The sequence below is a fragment of the Electrona antarctica genome (genome assembly GCF_951216825.1).
Source record: "Electrona antarctica genome assembly, chromosome: 7".
Taxonomy (NCBI): Eukaryota; Metazoa; Chordata; class Actinopteri; order Myctophiformes; family Myctophidae; genus Electrona; species Electrona antarctica.
Window position 1 is genome coordinate 23,939,464 of NC_136812.1, and position 20,808 is coordinate 23,960,271.

The 20,808-nt window shown below is 38.8% G+C and overlaps 1 protein-coding gene across 1 annotated transcript; it reads left to right on the plus strand.

The window, feature by feature from the left end:
- Positions 1 to 267: 267 nt before the first annotated feature.
- Positions 268 to 6,492, plus strand: prpf38a (pre-mRNA processing factor 38A). Its single transcript, XM_079505751.1, has 10 exons — positions 268 to 490; positions 1,452 to 1,611; positions 1,710 to 1,831; positions 2,729 to 2,814; positions 3,766 to 3,876; positions 4,133 to 4,239; positions 4,370 to 4,396; positions 4,776 to 4,867; positions 5,410 to 5,458; positions 6,005 to 6,492. Exons 1-10 carry the CDS (start codon positions 361 to 363, stop codon positions 6,048 to 6,050), a joined length of 930 nt encoding a protein of 309 aa, XP_079361877.1. The 5' UTR covers positions 268 to 360; the 3' UTR covers positions 6,051 to 6,492.
- Positions 6,493 to 20,808: the final 14,316 nt, after the last annotated feature.

Genomic DNA, 20,808 nt, shown 5'->3' on the forward strand with positions numbered 1-20,808 from the left:
TTCCGGTTGACCAAGTTATAAGCCAATCATCATCAGTCATTCTCTTCGCAGCTGGGACCGAGCCGACTAATAGAGTGGCGACACTAGCATTGACTCCAGGTTGACTCCCATTGTAACAATAAAATGCGGAAGTGCTCATTCTATCTCAATGGGATAGTTCCAATGTTTGGAACTATAGTCCATAGCGCCCCGCTTTGCGTGTCGCCACTCTTACTAGATTATTCTGGGACCGAGGCCGACGGTGACACAGGAAGTGAATGAATGAGTTGACACGGAACGGAAGTATTTCAGTATTTTCTCCTTCCTCCTCCTGCAACTGTTGTATCGTTCCCTTCCCTCTCTTTCATTCCATTCACAGTAATGGCGAACAGAACGGTTAAAGATGCCAACAGTATACACGGAACAAACCCACAGTACCTGGTGGAGAAAATCATCAGGACTCGAATATATGAGTCTAAATACTGGAAAGAAGAGTGCTTTGGTCTCACGGGTAAGCATTTTACATTGCCGAACGAGCTAGCGTTAGTTAGCTAGCATTAGCACACTGTTCATTCACGACAACCTGAAAGAATTCACATGTGTATCACAGACTGTGATTTTTACCTTTGACTTGACTTGACTCGAGTCGGTAATTTGGTTGAAATGTCTCCGTGTGACTCAGCCGTGAGTCTAAAGTCAGAAGTTGATTTCAGACTGAAATTCAATGTTTACTTTGAATTACCGGTAACTATTGTACTACACGTTCAACTAGTTCCAAACAGTATGCTGTGTTTACTAAGTGTAAGTAATAGTGTTTCTTACTTTTACACAAAACTTGGGGAAGATCACTTTCTTAAGAGTATTGTTGGGGAGTAGCTTTGTTACAAATAGTGGAACTAGTTTAACTACAATTTCCAGTAGCATATGGTAATTTAAAAAGACAAAATGCGGCTGGGACCAAGCTTACAGTACAATGTGTACTGTAAATCCCAAGGTGTTAATGTTGCATATTAATACACCGTAGTTAGCAAGACGATCTGCTGATGGTTTGATTGAATACTTTATTAGTCAGAAATGTAAATAGCATGTCATACAGTCAGGCTTTTGAGCTTAAAAGGATAAGGGATAACGCAAAACAAGTCCTGGGGACTTAATTGTTTCCATTGTGCTCCTATGTATAACAGCATAAAAAATAACACAAATACATCAGCAACAAAATAAAACACTATTTACAAAGTAGAAAAGGGGTGATGTCTAAATTAAATGAATGGGTTAAACTGGGGGGAAGCAATTAGGAAATAAAATATTAGCAATCCTGGCATCAGGATTGGTTGGTTTTCAAATACATCTTCTGCACCTTGTCTTTTAGCAGCTTTGACATGTATGACACGTGAAACTCCAACGTAATGATTACAAGACGGGGCATGTGAGAAACGTAGAACAAACTAACCTCTCTTCTGCTTTGCCAACAGCTGAGCTAGTCGTTGACAAAGCCATGGAACTTAAGTTTGTTGGTGGAGTTTATGGAGGAAACATCAAACCCACGCCCTTCCTTTGTCTCACACTGAAGATGCTACAGATTCAACCGGAGAAAGACATCATTGTGGAGTTCATCAAAAATGAGGATTTCAAGTAGGTTTTGTTGTTGTCATACAGTCACCTTGTATGATTATTATTATGTATTTCACTGTTGTTCTGCGTCTGATCACATATTTGCTCTATTTTCTTAGATATGTTCGCTTGCTTGGAGCTATGTACATGAGATTAACTGGCACCTCAGTGGACTGTTACAAGTACCTGGAACCTCTATACAACGACTACAGAAAAATCAAAAGTCAGAACCGAAATGGAGGTGAGACTTCAAAATAGATCATATATGTATAATTTTACCAACTCAAGTAACCAGGTTAGTTGCAAGTTGTAACACAACAATTTGACTTCCACACATTTGTGCTTATGACTTGACTGATATATTTGACATTGAACTCTAAGGTTACTTAATACTTACTGGCCATAATGAAAAACATTTATGATGGTGGCCTCCAGGATTTACAGCATTTACTGTACATGGCTTATCCCTTCCCACAATGCCTTGCCTGTCCTATAATGAGAGTTTGTGTTGTCCAGAAACCTTACCGTGTACAGTATGTCTATACTTAAGTTTTTCAAGAAATAGAGAAAAGTACATGTGTTCCAATGGATGTAGTTACTATTACTAACAAGCTCTTGTTGATACATTTCATTGGTTAACTATTTGTATAACCCACAGAGACAGACTTGACCACTTTCAACCTGGCACCACTATTTTAGGCATGTCATCATAGGCCAAATATTATCACATTTTAAAATGGCTAATCTGCAAGCTCACAACACATAATGTGTTGTGAAGTTGTAGTTCAGCTATTTATAAAATATGAAATAAGCTGATACAAGGTTCCTGCCTAAAGGCTCATACATAGTCTGGATTTCCGGTGGTTAGGTGACCACCGAACTACAACATGACGTCACGAGCCGCGGTGAAGAGCAAACCACCGCCACCGCTCCAGCCCTTCTCTCTGTTTTTACTCACCACCGCACCAACGTTATTTCAGCTCCGGTGGTCAGCTCACCACCGGAGCGGTGGTCACCTCATCACAGAAAATCCAGACTATGAATAGGCCTTATCACTGACAATATGTGGGCATTATATTGTTGAAGAGGTGATGACATTAATAAGGAGGATGAATTATCAATTAACTTTCTGTTCCAGAGTTTGAGCTGATGCACGTAGATGAGTTCATAGATGATCTTCTTCATGCAGAGAGAATGTGTGACATCATTCTGCCCAGGCTTCAGGTAGGTCATCTATATTCTCTATATTCCTTAGCGTGGCCAATTCGGACAGTTTTATGACGAACAGTCTGTTTTTTTTACTCGGCTGTCCTCCGTCAGGCGCAACCTCTGGCCGGATGCACAATTGTCCTGCATTTGTGAGAGTGATTGCAGTGTAAATGTTATTGGTTATATTTCCATTTCTCTGTAAATCATCCGTTATTGGTATAGAATATCAGCTGGCAGCCACTGGCCATGCATTGCTGTCTGAGCGCATTTCGTATTGTGCTCGCTTCCAACTGTCACTCACACTGAACACTACTCCCACGCTTGTTTACATGTGGAGGCCGGGGTCGGATGAAACTGACACCAAGTACTGTAGTTGTAACGCAGATAATCTGTGTTAGATTTGCGATAAAATGCCAAAGCAGAAAACAGATTTTACTGACAGAATGACTCTGAGATTGATCAGTCGGATCCCCAATTGAGAACAAAATAACGGCAGCATAGCTATCCAGTATTCTATGTCACGAGTTTCCCCATCTCTTCCACACTATCTGTTATATTATTTCATATATGCCTGATTATGATTATGACTTGGTAGTTGGTAGTCCCTACCAAGTGTGGATTAGATTTAAATTGGGACAATTTAATTTAGGAATAATTGCAAAAACCCAAGAAAAATACATTCTAAACATGTAAAGAAAAATTGCTCGATAGAGCATCAAAATAAGTTACACGTCTTTAAACCTATTACAATATATTTGAAAATAGCTGATTGAATTTAAGCTTAAAGATCTAGTGCTATCTAAAACAAATAATCTGGAATAATCTTGACATGAAAAAGTTTATAACCAACACATCCCCTTAAATGTTTACACGAGTGGCCCACACCGCATGCCTGGAAAAGGTAATTTGCAGACCTGAGTTTCTGTTGCTAATGTGTGTGTTTTTGTGTGTGTGTGTGCTCTACAGAAAAGGCAGGTCCTTGAGGAGGCTGAGCTGTTAGACACACGCATCAGTGCACTGGAGGAAGACCTTGATGAGGTGGAGAGCAGTGAAGAGGAAGATGAGGAGGAGGAGAAGGTAACTTAACTATATTTGTATAATTTGATAATTGTTTGTGATGCATTTGTTACTAGGTATTATTGTGAAGATTAATGTAATTTAATTTATAGATTCATTGGGTAAAGCATTACTGTCATTCCAACTCCAAAAGAAGCACACTTTCTTTCTGAGTTACTGTAAAGCTGAACCAAATCAACTTTTTAAATGACATTTAATATTGAGCGATTCAGTGGCCTTGCTAATGGCCTTGTGTTATCCGTCTCACCGCCTGCAGCCAGAGAGAGTCCAGACTCCTGAGCCACACAGACGCAATTACCGTGACAATGACAGGCCCAGGCGCTCCCCTTCGCCACGCTACAGACGAAGTCGCTCACCCAGAAGGTCTGTTTTTTTATTATTAGTTATTTTTTACTATGGACAGTACTATATTGAGGTTTTCCCCTGGTGTGTCTTATACTGTATATTGGAAAACTGGAAATGATCAAACCTGTTTTGTCTCATGTCCCACCAGGAGGAGTAGATCACCAAAGAGGCGAAGGTACAGTATACATTGTTTTTCAATGGTTACATTTAAAGTTTGGGTATTGTGTAAAAATGACAATTTGTTAAGCATTCACATTCTTTAGAAAAGTATATCAGCTTGTTTGCCTAACTTTGCTCATTTCTACCTTCACTGTGTGTGTGTGTGTGTGTGTGTGTGTGTGTGTGTGTGTGTGTGTGTGTGTGTGTGTGTGTGTGTGTGTGTGTGTGTGTGTGTGTGTGTGTGTGTGTGTGTGTGTGTGTGTGTGTGTGTGTGTGTGTGTGTGTGTGTGTGTGTGTGTGTGTGTGTGTGTGTGTGTGTGTGTGTGTGTGTGTGTGTGTGTGTGTGTGTGTGTGTGTGTGTGTGTGTGTGTGTGTGTGTGTGTGTGTGTCTCCAGCCCGTCCCCCCGTAGGGAACGTCACCGCAGCAAAAGCCCCCGGCGGCACCGCAGCAGATCCAGAGACAGGCGGCATCGCTCCAAATCCCCAGGTGACCCCCCTGTCTCCAATTTACATATCTTTGCGGTTGGGTAGAAACCCGGTATCTCCATATTTCAACTATTTTATTTTATTCAATATCGCTGTGTTGAGTAAAAGTAGAATAGCGGTCTACATTCTACATGCTCGATACTTTTTTTTGCAGTGAAAGTAGTTGCTGTGGATTTTATAATTATTTAGCGGATTAAAAAAAAAGTATTAACAATAGCTTGTGACTAAATAACTACATTGGATCACAGGTTTTTTTTACTTCCATTTCCTGAAAAGTAATGCTTTTGGACATACAAGGTTTCCACCTGACTTCAACGATACACAAATGACTTGAAGTTGTGTTAACTTTGTGACTGAAGTACATGACACTCCTCTATCTGATTTCAAAACGACACCCAGTTGTTGATATCAATCACATCAAGGAGATGTGATTGTTCCTGTTAAACATAACAGTTTTTATGATTTTAGTAAACATCAGTTACATGGAACTTGATTTGACAGATATATGCACCACCTATTCTAAAGTAACATTAATTTCACCAGGTCATCACAGAAGTCACAGGCATCGCAGTCACTCCAAATCCCCAGAGAGGTGAGTGGTACACTGGTACAGCCTGAAGGTGCAAGTCTAATAATAGGTTAAGGATCCAGACATTTTTGAGAGGCGCTAGCCCCACTTATGCGCAGCTTTGTGTGTTTGTGTGTATGAGCACGGAATGTGCTCAGCTGATTGGAATGTGATGTATGATGATAAGAGCGCCCCTCACTTCACACAAGTGTGATTTTTACTTTTAAGTTTACTTGAATGATTGCATATGACAAAGTTGGTATGTACACTACCCTTCATTAACTTTATATACTTTGTTGAGCAGGGTCCCTCCCCTCCAGGGGTCTATAATTGGCCCTCCTTTTTTCCCCCTACACAAAATCTAGAACAAACCCTATGTACACACAACAGGTTGCAATATGTTGTGAGCTTGTGTAGATCTGCTTTTTATTTTTAAATGTTCTATTTTTTTATTTTTTTCAGAATGTTCACTATTATGACATGCCCAGAACAGTTTCTTAAGGTTCTAGAATGTGTAAGGATGCCTACTGGATCTGCTAACCAATGCCATTATTTTCTTTTTTTCAAAAGGAGTTCAAAAAAGAGTCACAAGAAGAGTCGAAGAGGAAATGAGTGATGTTTTGTTTTTTTGTTTTTTCCCCTTTTCATGGATTTACATTTTTAATTGTAAGCTGCCCAATAATGAAGCTTGTATGAAGCTTAAGCTTTCTGAATATTTTTTACATCAGATATTGAAACAAATTGGAACTGTTAAGATATTGAATTTATACCAACTGAAGCTGTCTTGCAATTATAAGCATCTGTATGTGCTTTATTCTGCATTCAGTTGGTTTTGTACAATAACTGAACCTTAGTTGTACAGTGGAGCAACCGATATACACAGCCAATGTTGTTCAGAATAAATGCAGGCAGTAGGCCTAAGTTGAGCATTTTTGTCCAGGCTGAAGAGGTAGTACCTCTAAACATTATTTTGTTCTATGTTTGACATGTATGTAACTGTAATTTTACATTGTATAATACATTTATTACAGAAATAAAAGAACCCGCTGTTAGTTGTACATCTGTGGGTTGTTTTATTGGCTCAAAATCAATGGGACCAATTCAAATGAAAATTATGACAACTCATTTACAAATATGATTATATCACAGGTGACTATCTCCATCTAAATAACTTTAAAGCAAACATCTGAACATGTAAATGACATGCATTGATATATTAATTTGTTGATAGACAATTTATAATTGTTGACAGGCTGTCCATATTGATTCATTGCATGTTAGTGGCAGAATCTTGTTCATAATCCACTTTTAAATGTGGAACCTTGGTGATGTACTATTATTTTGGAAGGAACTAGATTTTTGACGAGGCGGGGCGCAGGCGCGGTTCATTCTCAACGTTCCTCAAGCTCCTGTCCGAGGGATGCGGAGGGGTGCCCGGGGAAGAGGGGAAGGTGGTCGCACCCTTAGTTCCCATGGATAGGGTCTCAGGCTCCTCTTGTAAGTGTAGCCAAGAAATCTTGTATTTCTGGAGACCTTTTGTCCCTTCCCCTACTTTAAATTTGTCTCAGAATTTTTATACTATTGCCACGAAATCTGGAGGGTAGTGGTATTTCTGCTGCCATTATGTGATACTCTATTGACATGTAGTGGTCTTTTACATGAAAATGTAAGTGTTTCGCATACCTGTTGTAAACCATCTGTAACGCTTTTGGCTCTAGGTTACTTTCTAGCATTTTGTATAGCAGGTCAGCTTTTGCCTTGTACTGAATTGATGCTGCATAAACACTGGCAAGAGCTAGATTTAATCTGAGAAGAATGGGGGTAAATTGAGAACTTCCTCAAGGAGACTGATGGCCTGATCAATAAGACTTTGGTTCAGGTAATTGTCCCTGTCTGAATATGCATTCAAGCATGTTATGGCCTTCTGGCTCAAACTGTGGAATGCACTTCCCGTTGCAGTCAGAACTGCAGCATCACTCCCAATCTTCCGTCGTAGTCTGAAAACCCACCTTTTCAGACTCCATCATGGCCCATAGCACTTACCCTACCCCCTTAGATAGCACTTTTATAGACTTAGATAGCATTTGATACAGACTTATAGCATGTTATGTAGACCGCACTATAATTGCATTGTATGTAGTCATAGCACGTCATTGTACATATGTATAGCATAGTATAGTATAGTTTCATTATATAGATATTCCACTGTTACGTTCTTAGCTTACGCATGTTTCATGATAAATGCTCATATATGTGATGTATTCCCATGCTTTTTTGTTCTTGCTTAATGTAAATCGCTCTGGATTAAGATGTCAGGCCTTTAGTGATAGAGCAGAGTCTACTGAGATGTCTCAAATGGGGACTCAGGTGGCATGTGTGGGAAGTCTGATGAATTACTGCGAACCTTCTGATCAGAAAGTATTTCAATAACAAATGTATTGGGAGGTTGAATTGTTCGGATAGTTGTTGGAAACTGTCTCAGTTCCACTGCATTTTCAAAAGTAAATGTCCTACCTACTTCATCCTATGACGGTGTGGAGTAAAAAAGTATAATTCTTCTGCCTGATTTTAATTTTAAAGTGAAAGTAGTTAAGTCGAAAGTAGTTAAAGTCAGCTTTTTTTTCCTGAAAGGTTGCGCTTAATGGACAGACAAGGTTTCCACTTGACTGTGACAAAACACAAATTACTGCATGGCAGGAAGCTCAGTTCTATGAGATGTTGCACTGCACAATAACAAAAAAGATGTACTGTATAAGAAAAGAAAGTTATGTCCCAACCAATATTTACAGTGTTTGCCAAGTGCTTGCTCATAGGGGAATTATTGGGTCTCTTTAAGAGTATGCGTGACCTGATCTAAGCATTAGTGCATATTTTGGATATGAATTTGAATAGTAAACTGTAATGCAAGATAAGATAGCCTCCATCTATGTAATTTAGTGTGTATAATGTAACAATCACTTAAAGCTTCACTACGTAACCTTTTGAATGAATAAAAAGTAATTTTGCCCAATCTGTATGGTAGAGTATGTTAATACAATACAACTTATTACATTGGGATGGTTGTATTTTGTCTCCCTGCTTGACATTATATTGTGCCAAAGGTCGTGTCTCACAGACACAGGATCTGAGTCATCTGACACGAATTGTGACTTGATGGTCAAAATTAAATGTATCCCCCGAGCAAGCAGGCAGGCTAGTCTATTAGCTCAATGGTACAAATAAATAAATAAATTATATTATTATAATAAAATTCACTCATTCATGGTGAATTCCCTCCACATATCCTAACTGCACCATATTAAACCATGGATGATTCATAATTTAAACAACACCCATGTGCCTACTATAGGCCCTAAAACTTAACCAATGTGGTTTGAGAGCCTCTCGACATTCTGTTGTCTATTAAAGGACTTTTAACCATAGAGTGCTTAAGTGGAGGATCACACTTAGCTCAGGGACACTGGAGTTTCTACTAAAATGAAACTTATGAAATCAGGGAAACCTGTAGAAAAGAAAGAAAGGTATAAAGAAAGGTCATTGTATTTATTATCTATGTTTGCTGTATGGTGTAGACATACATTTTATACTACGACAATGCAACTCAATATTTATATTTTTATTTTTGAACATAATTATGGCATGTTCATTGTAAGGACAAATTGTTAATGATACACTCAAAATGTCTTGGTTGTATCACTTGGCTTATCCTTTTGACATTTGTACTTGGAAAATGATGAAAACTTGACCTAATCGAGATCCAAACAGATTGTTAACTTGCCTGAGATATTTGAGCAGTATGATTAAGGATTGTACCTCTTATCAGTTAGGATAGATAGAGAGTCTGCTCCTCTAGCCAGTATAGTTTCTTAGGGTTATAGATTGTGTAAGGATGCCCAATGGATCTGTTCACCGATACTATTATTTAAATATTTTATTTTGTCACAGAGTTAAAAAAGAAGAAGAGTGGAAGAGCAAATCACTGTTATCTATGTTTATTTTTTCCTTTCTATGCCCAATAATGACCATCTAACTGCTGAAGCTTGTATGAAGTTTACATCAGATATTGAAACCAATTGGAACTTTTTAGATCTTGAACATATAAGCTTTGTTGGAATTTATTCTTCATTCACTAAATGCAGAATAAAGCACAGATGGGTGTGGTTTTGTACAAACATAGCCGGTCATAACTGAACCTTCGACAGTGGAGCAACCGATATTCACAGCCAATGCTGTTCAGAATAAATGCAGGCAATACGTTTTTGTCCAGGCTTTAGAGGTAGTCAAAAATGATCTGTCTATTCCATCCTGATTGGCGACGATTGGCATCTAAAGTTTGCAGGACTGGCTCACTGAAATCATGAACACAGACACAGAGTCCGATTGCTGTGAAACTTAAAGGCATGCCACGCCTTTTCACATTGTCACATTTTCACATGGACCCTAAACCCGCCACTCGAAGACTCTGCTCCTCCAATACCCATCTTCTCCCCGTCCCCCACACCAACCTCCGCACCATGGGTGACCGGGCCTTGCCTTCTGCCACACAGGCACACAGCCCCATGTCTGTGGAACTCCCTCCCTATGCACCTGAGAGGCAGAGCACCACAGTCCACCGACTCTTTTAAGAAAGCATTCTCTAACATGTTTTAGTCTTTTAGCTTAGCCACGTTGGATCCCATGATATTATTGATCACGCTTCGTTATGCTTATGATGTTGCTTATGCTTCTTTTATTGTTGTTTTTTTGCCATAGCATTCGTGACAATGTAAAGCGCTTTATAAATAAAATTATGCATTATTATTATTATTATTATTATTATTATTATTATTACCCTAATAATAATAATAATAATAATTATTATTATTATTATTTGCGCCACCAGGAGCCCCATTTTTTATACACCTACAGATTTTGTCAAAACATCATGCAAATCATTGCATTTATACCCGAGGACTTTTAGGTTTTGTATATCACAAAATACAGTGGGGCGGGGTTTAGCTATATCGGTTCTATTGGCAGATTAAAATAGCCTACCCTACCATGTAACACATGGCATTGGGAGACGTTACTTTATATTCTCAGGAAATAGTGTCTGTGGAACAAACAAAACCTATCATAACTCAGAGAAAGAAATGCCACCCTTATAGCGCCACTAGCAGGACAATTTTTGCAAAACACATTTTTGGATATTACTCCTACATATTGTGTCCAAACATCTCACAAATCTGTACACATATCCTACTGTCATCAAGAGGGGCCGTCCATTTTTTCTTATTTCATCCTGATTCATCCTGAGGAGTACATTTTTCTATAGTTATCTAGACTGCTAAGCCCCCTGCGGCACCGCAGCATTAGATCCAGGGACAGGTGATATCACTCCAAATCCCACCCCCTACCACAATCATCTCTAGCTGTCGGGCAGAAACCTTGTATCTCCATATTTTCTTTTTTTTAAGGCATTTTCTTTTCTTTTTTTAAGATTTCTTTTATTTATACAAACAGGACAACAACAAAAGAAACGACAACAACAACCCACACACACACACACACACACACACACACACACACACACACACACACACACACACACACACACACACACACACACACCGCAAGTCCAGTAAAAGTTAAAACTTTACATTTGCATGATTAAAAACGATACAATATCCCATATTACTAGCATGCAATGATGGTAATAAAGACATAAAGGAACCCTATATTTTCTCACATGTTGCTGGTTTCCTCCTTACATTGTATACATGTTTTATTTTATTTTATTTTATTCTCAGGAGTACCATAGGCAGTCAATTTGTTCAACCAATGTCTCTGAGAGGGAGTTTTCAGATTTACAGTTTTGAAGAATAACAATTTTCCCAGCTGTGCCAGCCAGCAAAATAAAGTATTTCTTATGATGGCTTAATGCCAGTCCCTCTGTCCCTGTCTCCCAAAATCCTACTCCTGGGGTCAGGCACTATTCCACACTCTACTATTTCTACTATATATTTCCAAAACTCCTCCAAGCATGGACAGCTCCACAGCATATGGAGTAAATCTCCATCAGAGAATTAATTTGCATCTCTGGGGGAATCATTATTGATTTTATGTTATCTATGTGGAGTATAGTAGGTTATATTAAAAAGGTATTACTGCATTTGTCTGTGTATTGTGGAGATTAAGAAAGTCAGAGAGCATTCAAGCATGTTATGGCAATCAATGTCATCAAACCCATTTTTGCTTGCCAGGTTAGATTACTAATCATTATGTCATATATGTCAGGCCTTTAGTGATAGAGCAGAGTCTACTGAGATGTGTCTCAAATGGGGACTCAAGTGGCATGTGTGGGAAGTCTGATGAATTACTGCGAACCCAGTTTCTGATCTGAAAGTATTTGAATAAAAAATGTATTGGGAAGTGAATTCGGATAGTTGTTGTAAAACTGTCTCATTTCCACTGCATTTTCAAACGTAAATGTCCTACCTACTTCATCTTATCACGGTGTATAATTTTTCTGCCTGATTCTTATTTAATTTTGTATTATTAAAGTGAAAGTAGTTATAAGTCTGTCTGTGGATTTTATCATTGTTTAACTAATTTCTTTTTCCTAAAAGGTTGCGCTTAATGGACAGACAAGGTTTCCACTTGACTGCAACAAAACACAAATTACTCCCTTGGATTGAACTTTGTGACTTTAGTACATGACACTCTCCTCACCCAGTATGTTGATGTCAATAAGGAAACGTGTGTGTTCCTTTGAAACTCTTTTTGTTGATGTATGCCTGGTTTTCAGTAAACATGGAGCTTGTTGTCACGGAGCTTGATTAGACAGATATATGCACCACCTATTCTAAAGTAACATTAATTTCACCAGGTCAGAGTCACAGACATCGCAGTCACTCCAAATCCCGAGAGAGGTGAGTGGTACACTGGTACAGCCTGAAGGAGCAAGTCTAATAATATACGTGAAGGATCCAAACATTTTTAGTTTTAAATTTACCTGGATGATTGCATATGGATATTCCAATGTTTGTATGTACAGTAAGTTAGTACCATTCTTTAATCTCTAAAACGGTACTTCATTGAGCGGGGTCCCCCGGGGTCTATGTTTGGTCCCCTTCCTTTTGTTCTGCTATTTTTGCAGAATGTTCACTATTATGACATGCCCAGAATAGGGACCCGACATGGTTCATGGGGTTAAATTATTTTCTAGGGTTCTAGATTGAGTAAGGATGCCTAATGGATCTGCTAACCAATAGCAATACCATATTTTCTTTTTTCTTTTTTTTCAAAAAAGAGTCACAAGAGTCAAAGAGGAAACGAGTGATCTATTTTTGTTTTCATGGATTTTTTGACACCTTCTGTTCCTTCACCTTCACCTTCTGTTCTGTCCCCCCCCACCGCCCACCCTTTTTTCCCCTCACTGTATATGTTTCTTTCCTTTATGATGAATTCCTGTTCTGTTCTTTGACTACCGGTATATAGAAGTGTCTATTTGTACGTCTCTAAATGTTTTGATGAATTGAACAAGGTGGACCCTCTTGTAAACAAGTGTAATGCTTAATTGGGTCGTCCACTCACAGTTAACAGTCTTTGTATTGAGTTTGTGCTTGAAATGTACTTTATTCTTTATTCTTTATTCAGATGGATCCCCATTAGCTGCCACCGAAGTAGCAGCTACTCTTCCTGGGGTCCATGACAAACAATACATATAACACAACACAATAAAAAATAACACTGCACAATAAAAACAGGTGCAATCTTGGAAAAAATACATTCATAATACAAAATACAAATGCATTTAAGACATTAAAAATACAGAGAAATAAAAACACTAAACAAGACATCCCCTTAAATGATGTCAGTTCATTAAAATTAAAATTGGGGTAATTGATCAGGTGTCTTTTAAGGAGCCTCTTAAAACTAGCCTTACGTGCTTCCGTGATTATAGTTGGTAACATGTTCCATACTGAAATAGCCCTGAACATTACAGATCTGCAAACCGCATTTGTTCTGGGTTTTTCTTTGACCATGTGGCCACTAGTAGCCTGCCTGGTAACATGACTATGACGATCTCTCACATACTGTATTTGTGAATACAGACAAACTGGTTTACTATGACAAATATTCCTAAATAAACTCACTAAATTGCATGATAACCTCTCCTCTACTCTGAGGATTCTGCAAACTGTTAATACATATTTCAATCAATCAATCAATCATCCTCCGATTTTGAATTTGTCTCAAAATTGTTATACTATTGTTACGATATTTGAAGGGTAGTGGTATTTTTGGCAGGCATAGTTCCGCAGGAACTATACTTTTTTTAACCAGGCAGGGCGGAGGCAGGGTTCATTCTCAACGTCCTCAATCTCCTGTGCAGGGCGGTAGCTGGGGAAGGGGTGGGCAGTCGCATCCCTACACCTAGTTCCCACGGCTAGGCTAGGGTGTCAGGCTCCTCTTGAAGTGTAGCCAAGAAATCTTGTATTTCTTGACACCTTCTGTTCATCCCCCGATTTTGAATACGTCTCAAAATGCTTATACTATTGATACGATATTGGGAGGGTAGTGCTATTTTTGCTGCCTTCATGTGATATTCTATTGACATGTGGCGGTCTTTTACATGATAATTTAAGTGTTTTGCATACTTGTTGTAAACCATCTGTAACTCTTTTGGCTCTGGGTTACTTTCTAGCATTTCTTTATATATCGGGTCAGCTTTTTCCGTGTACTGAATTGACTCTGCATAAACAGCGGCAAGGGCTAGATTTAGAGAAGAGAAGAATGGGGGAGACGAATGGGGGTAAAGGGAGATAACTTCCTCAAAGAGGCTGATGGCCCGATCAGTAAGACTTTTCTTCAGGAGATTGTCCCCTTGAAAGATTTTCCATTTGTAGCATGTTGCTAGAATCTTTTTCAGATAGCGGTTATTACTTGGTCCATCGGGATGCCTTTCCAAAGCCTCTTCTGCCAAGTCAATAGCTTCATCAAAAAGTCTCTGCTCTCTATAAAGTCTCAGTAATGGCCTAATGCCACTGTAGCTGCTCACAGGCTTTAGCAAGACTCTCTGAGCCAGATCACGTGCCTGATTTTCGATCACTTCGCCTGTATTAGCAAGTCTGTCAAGATAGATCGCAGCCAAATACAAATTTTCTGAATCATTTCCCTTCGCAGTTTTCAATTTCTTCAAGAGCTCAGCTTCCTGAATTGGAGTGTGGTTCAGTGCAGTGGAGTAGAGTGAAGTGCTCGCTATGGCCAAGGCCTGGCTAGTGAGCCACTCCACTTTGTCAGGTTCCATACTGATAGCTTTCTGGAAATATTCTATGGCTTCCTGCTTTCCCTCTAGGCTGAAATGCATCAGGGTCCAGGCCTTTTCAGCATAGACCTCTGCATGGAGCTCATCTGGAGATGGAGATGGATATTCTTGAAGCAGAGCCTCTACTTTTGCAACATATTCCTGGCTTTTTGCTTGTTCTTCAAGGTGGAAGTGCTGCCAAGCCATGTTGCTGTAGTTCACCAGTAGCCAGGGACCCTCATCTGAAACGGTGTTTCTAATCTGGCGAAAGGCCTCTGCTGCCTTGCTGAAGCAGCACAAAGCATCAAATTTTGTAGTGGAACCCAGGTCTTGAGAGCTTAATTGGTAGTGAATGTATGCCTGCAGGTTATAGATGTGACCCAGCCATTGGTATCCCACTTCAGTGCCAATGTCCTCTAGGTCATCTCGGAGACGCAATAGTTTGAATCTGCTGTAGTCTATCCCCCATGTGAAGTGACACTCCAGTGCCTCCAGCTGAGTCCTTAATGTTGTTTGACTGGTTAATGATAAAAGTTAAAAACAAACACGGACGTTAGATTTATGGTGTTATTTGTGAGAAATGGCAAATATAATATTTTCCATGTGAATATTTTCATTATTCTTTTCATGAAGAAGTAATATAGGCTATAGACTATACAGACTATATCTACTTATACTGATTTATGTTATTATTTGTGAGAAATGTATAGGGAAATATTCCATATGAATAGATAGACCACATTTTTGTTTTATTTGTAAAACAAATACAGATAGAAATGTATTTATTGCTTACCTCATTGTATGTGTGTGGTAGCCGCTACTTCTTGCCAATGCCGTAATCTCTTGAGTACGACTTCTAAACATCTTTTGTATCTTTACCCTGGTCTGGGAGTGGCACCTTAAAAGTTCATGTTTAACTTATATGGTGCGATAATAGTATGGAATAAAAGTTGTACCTTTAGGTTTAACTTTCGTTTCACTGGGCCCATAACTTGTTGAGATGAGTTTTCTGCTGCCCAGTGAATCTATCCTGCATACCCAGATATAAGTATTCTGTATAGTCAGAGAATATACGCAGTGGAAAATGTGACACAGGACACATGGATTTGATCTTTTCATAGATATAGATCATTTCTGTCTCTTTATGTTGTTCCCAGAGATAGGGTTAAATATACATTTTACACACACCACCACAATAGTCTGTCACTGACCGTTTTGTCATTATGGAGTCATGCATGTAATAAAATGTTCCTCCACAGCACACACGCACGCACGCACGCACGCATGCACGCACACGCGCGCGCGCGCGCACACACACACACACACACAAAATCATGATACTAGGTAGCCTACCTCACATATAGGTTTGGCTTCTACTAAAATGAAACTTATCATGTATTATTATTATTATTATTATTATTATTAGTAGTAGTAGTAGTAGTAGTAGTAGTAGTAGTAGTATTACCCTTATCATTATCTGTTTGCTGTCACTATAGCTATATAATTTATACATTTACAATGTTGCAATACAACTTTTTTCAACATTTGAATTTTTATTCATGAATAAAATTCTGTTATGTTCATTGTAAAGATATTTGGTTTGGAGGGGCATCACCGCTATTCAGCATTATACATTTTTAATGATACACTCAAAGTCCTACAAAGTTGTATCACTTGCCTGGCAGCTTATCTTTTGCTTGGAACATGATGAAAACTTGACCTAATGATTAATCGAGATCCAAACAGATTCTTAACTTGTCTGAAATGTTTGAGCAGTATGATTAAGGATTGTACTTCTTATCAGTTAGGATAGATAGAGGGCTTAAGGTTCATGGTCCATAACTGTCACGTATACAGTATGCAATACAGCTGGTAGCAACATTGTACGGTGTGAAATGCTTGTACTTTGAGCTTCATCAAAAGCCTTCAACAGTTCAAAAGATTTTTGATGATGATGATGATGAATGTGGCCTTACTGATCACTCTTCTCTGCTGGAGTAGAATTCCTGCATGGCAGGAAGCTCAGTTATGTGAGATGTTGCACTGCACAATAACAAAAGATGTACTGTATAAGAAAAGAAAGTTATGTCCCAACCAATATTTACAGTGTTTGCCAAGTGCTTGCTCATAGGGGAATTATTGGGTCTCTTTAAGAGTATGGTCTTGACCTGATCTAAGCATTAGTGCATATTTTGTAAAAATGTGTGTATTTGAATAGTAAACTGTAATGCAAGATAAGATAGCCTCCATCTATGTAATTTAGTGTGTATAATGTAACAATCACTTAAAGCTTCACTACGTAACCTTTTGAATGAATACAAAGTAATTTTGCCCAATCTGTATGGTAGAGTATGTTAATACAATACAACTTATTCAATTGGGATGGTTGCATTTTTTCTCCCTGCTTGACATTATATTGTGCCAAAGGTCGTGTCTCACAGACACAGGATCGGAGTCATCTGACACGAATTGTGACTTGATGGTCAAAATTAAATGTATCCCCCGAGCAAGCAGGCAGGCTCTATTAGCTCAATGGTAAAAATAAATAAATAAATAAATCATTCACTCATTCATGGTGAATGCCCTCCACATATCCTAACTGCACCATATTAAACCATGGATGATTAATAATTTAAACAACACCCATGTGCCTACTGCCTACTATAGGCCCTAAAACTTAACCAATGTGGTTTGAGAGCCTCTCGACATTCTGTTGTCTATTAAAGGACTTTTAACCATAGAGTGCTTAAGTGGAGGATCACACTTAGCTCATAGGGACACTTTCTATTCTGACGATTAGGAACTTGGCGCCAACTCTGGAGTTTCTACTAAAATGAAATCAGGGAAACCTGTAGAAAAGAAAGAAAGGTAAAAAGAAAGATATAAAGAAAGGCAATTGTATTAATTATCTATGTTTGCTGTATGGTGTAGACATACATTTTATACTACGGCAATGCAACTCAATATTTATATTTTTATTTTTTAACATAATTATGGCATGTTCATTGTAAGGACAAGTTGTTAATGATACACTCAAAATGTCTTGGTTGTATCACTTGGCTTATCCTTTTGACATTTGTACTTGGAAAATGATGAAAACTTGACCTAATCAAGATCCAAACAGATTGTTAACTTGCCTGAGATATTTGAGCAGTATGATTAAGGATTGTACCTCTTATGCAGTTAGGATAGATAGAGAGTCTGCTCCTCTAGCCAGTATAGTTTCTTAGGGTTATAGATTGTGTAAGGATGCCCAATGGATCTGCTCACCGATACTATTATTTAAATCTTTTCTTTTGTCACAGGAGTTAAAAAAGAAGAAGAGTGGAAGAGCAAATCAGTGTTATCTATGTTTATTTTTTCCTTTCTATGCCCAATAATGACCATCTAACTGCTGAAGCTTGTATGAAGTTTACATCAGATATTGAAACCAATTGGAACTTTTTAGATCTTGAACATATAAGCTTTGTTGGAATTTATTCTTCATTCACTAAATGCAGAATAAAGCACAGATGGGTGTGGTTTTGTACAAACATAGCCGGTCATAACTGAACCTTCGACAGTGGAGCAACCGATATTCACAGCCAATGCTGTTCAGAATAAATGCAGGCAATACGTTTTTGTCCAGGCTTTAGAGGTAGTCAAAAATGATCTGTCTATTCCATCCTGATTGGCGACGATTGGCATCTAAAGTTTGCAGGACTGGCTCACTGAAATCATGAACACAGACACAGAGTCCGATTGCTGTGAAACTTAAAGGCATGCCACGCCTTTTCACATTGTCACATTTTCACATGGACCCTAAACCCGCCACTCGAAGACTCCGCTCCTCCGATTCAATACCCATCTTCTCCCCGTCCCCCACACCAACCTCCGCACCATGGGTGACCTTCTGCCACACAGGCACACAGCCCCATGTCTGTGGAACTCCCTCCCTATGCACCTGAGAGGCAGAGCACCACAGTCCACCGACTCTTTTAAGAAAGCATTCTCTAACATGTTTTAGTCTTTTAGCTTAGCCACGTTGGATCCCATGATATTATTGATCACGTTTCGTTATGCTTATGATGTTGCTTATGCTTCTTTTATTGTTGTAGCATTCGTGACAATGTAAAGCGCTTTATAAATAAAATTATGCATTATTATTATTATTATTATTATTATTATTATTTTTATTACCCTAATAATAATAATAATAATAATAATTATTATTATTATTATTATTATTATTATTATTTGCGCCACCAGGAGCCCCATTTTTTATACACCTACAGATTTTGTCAAAACATCAAAACATCAAATCATTGCATTTATACCTGAGGACCTTTAGGTTTTGTATATCACAAAATACAGTGGGGCGGGGTTTAGCTATAACGGTTCTATTGGCAGATTAAAATAGCCTACCCTACCATGTAACACATGGCATTGGGAGACTTTACTTTATATTCTCAGGAAATAGTGTCTGTGGAACAAACAAAACCTATCATAACTCAGAGAAAGAAATGCCACCCTTATAGCGCCACTAGCAGGACAATTTTTGCAAAACACATTTTTGGATATTACTCCTACATATTGTGTCCAAACATCTCACAAATCTGTACACATATCCTACTGTCATCAAGAGGGACCGTCCATTTTTTCTTATTTCATCCTGATTCATCCTGCTCTGAGGAGTACATTTTTCTATAGTTATCTAGACTGCTAAGCCCCCTGCGGCACCGCAGCATTAGATCCAGGGACAGGTGATATCACTCCAAATCCCACCCCCTACCACAATCATCTCTAGCTGTCGGGCAGAAACCTTGTATCTCCATATTTTCGTTTTTTTAAGGCATTTTCTTTTCTTTTTTTAAGATTTTTTTTATTTATACAAACAGGACAACAACAAAAGAAACAACAACAACAACCCCCACACACACACACACACACACACGCGCACACACACACACACACACACACACACACACACACACACACACACACACACACACACACACACACACACACACACACACACACACACACACACACACACACACACACACCGCAAGTCCGGTAAAAGTTAAAACTTTACATTTGCATGATTAAAAACGATACAATATCCCATATTACTAGCATGCAATGATGGTAATAAAGACATAAAGGAACCCTATATTTTCTCACATGTTGCTGGTTTCCTCCTTACATTGTATACATGTTTTATTTTATTTTATTTTATTCTCAGGAGTACCATAGGCAGTCAATTTGTTCAACCAATATCTCTGAGAGGGAGTTTTCAGATTTCCAGTTTTGAAGAATAACAATTTTCCCAGCTGTGCCAGCCAGCAAAATAAAGTATTTCTTATGATGGCTTAATGCCAGTCCCTCTGTCCCTGTCTCCCAAAATCCAACTCCTGGGGTCAGGTACTATTTCACACTCTACTATTTCTACTATATATTTCCAAAACCCCTCCAAGCATGGACAGCTCCACAGCATATAATATGAATAATATGAATATTTTATGTTATCTATGTGGAGTATAGTAGGTTATATTAAAAAAGGTATTACTGCATTTGTCTGTGTATTGTGGAGATTAAGAAAGTCAGAGAGCATTCAAGCATGTTATGGCAATCAATGTCATCAAACCCATTTTGCTTGCCAGGTTAGATTAATGAGACGTAGCTCGCGGAGTTAGTTCAGGCAGATACACTCAAGGGGGTTCTTGCCACGTCCACGGGCGCATATACACGTGTATTACTAAGGTACTACACTCATGCTCATTCCTACTGCTATACGTCGACGTGGCAGTCAGCTGACCAATTGCCATGTTATTTAAGCTCACCTCAGTCTCTGTTCTTCCTGCTGTCATCTTCCTGCTGTCATTGTCCCCGGTCTGTTGGCATGCGCCTGTTTGCTCCCACCGCCTCCCCAGCACCACCAGTGGGCTCTGCTACATCATTCCCCATGGGGGGTTATTGTATATCTATCTCCCTGCTCTTTATATTCTGTGTTATTGCTTAACCATGCCGAGCAGGGAGAAATCCAGCAGAGCCGAACGCCAAGTCTAATATCATATGCACACTTGGTACTCATTCTGCAATAAAT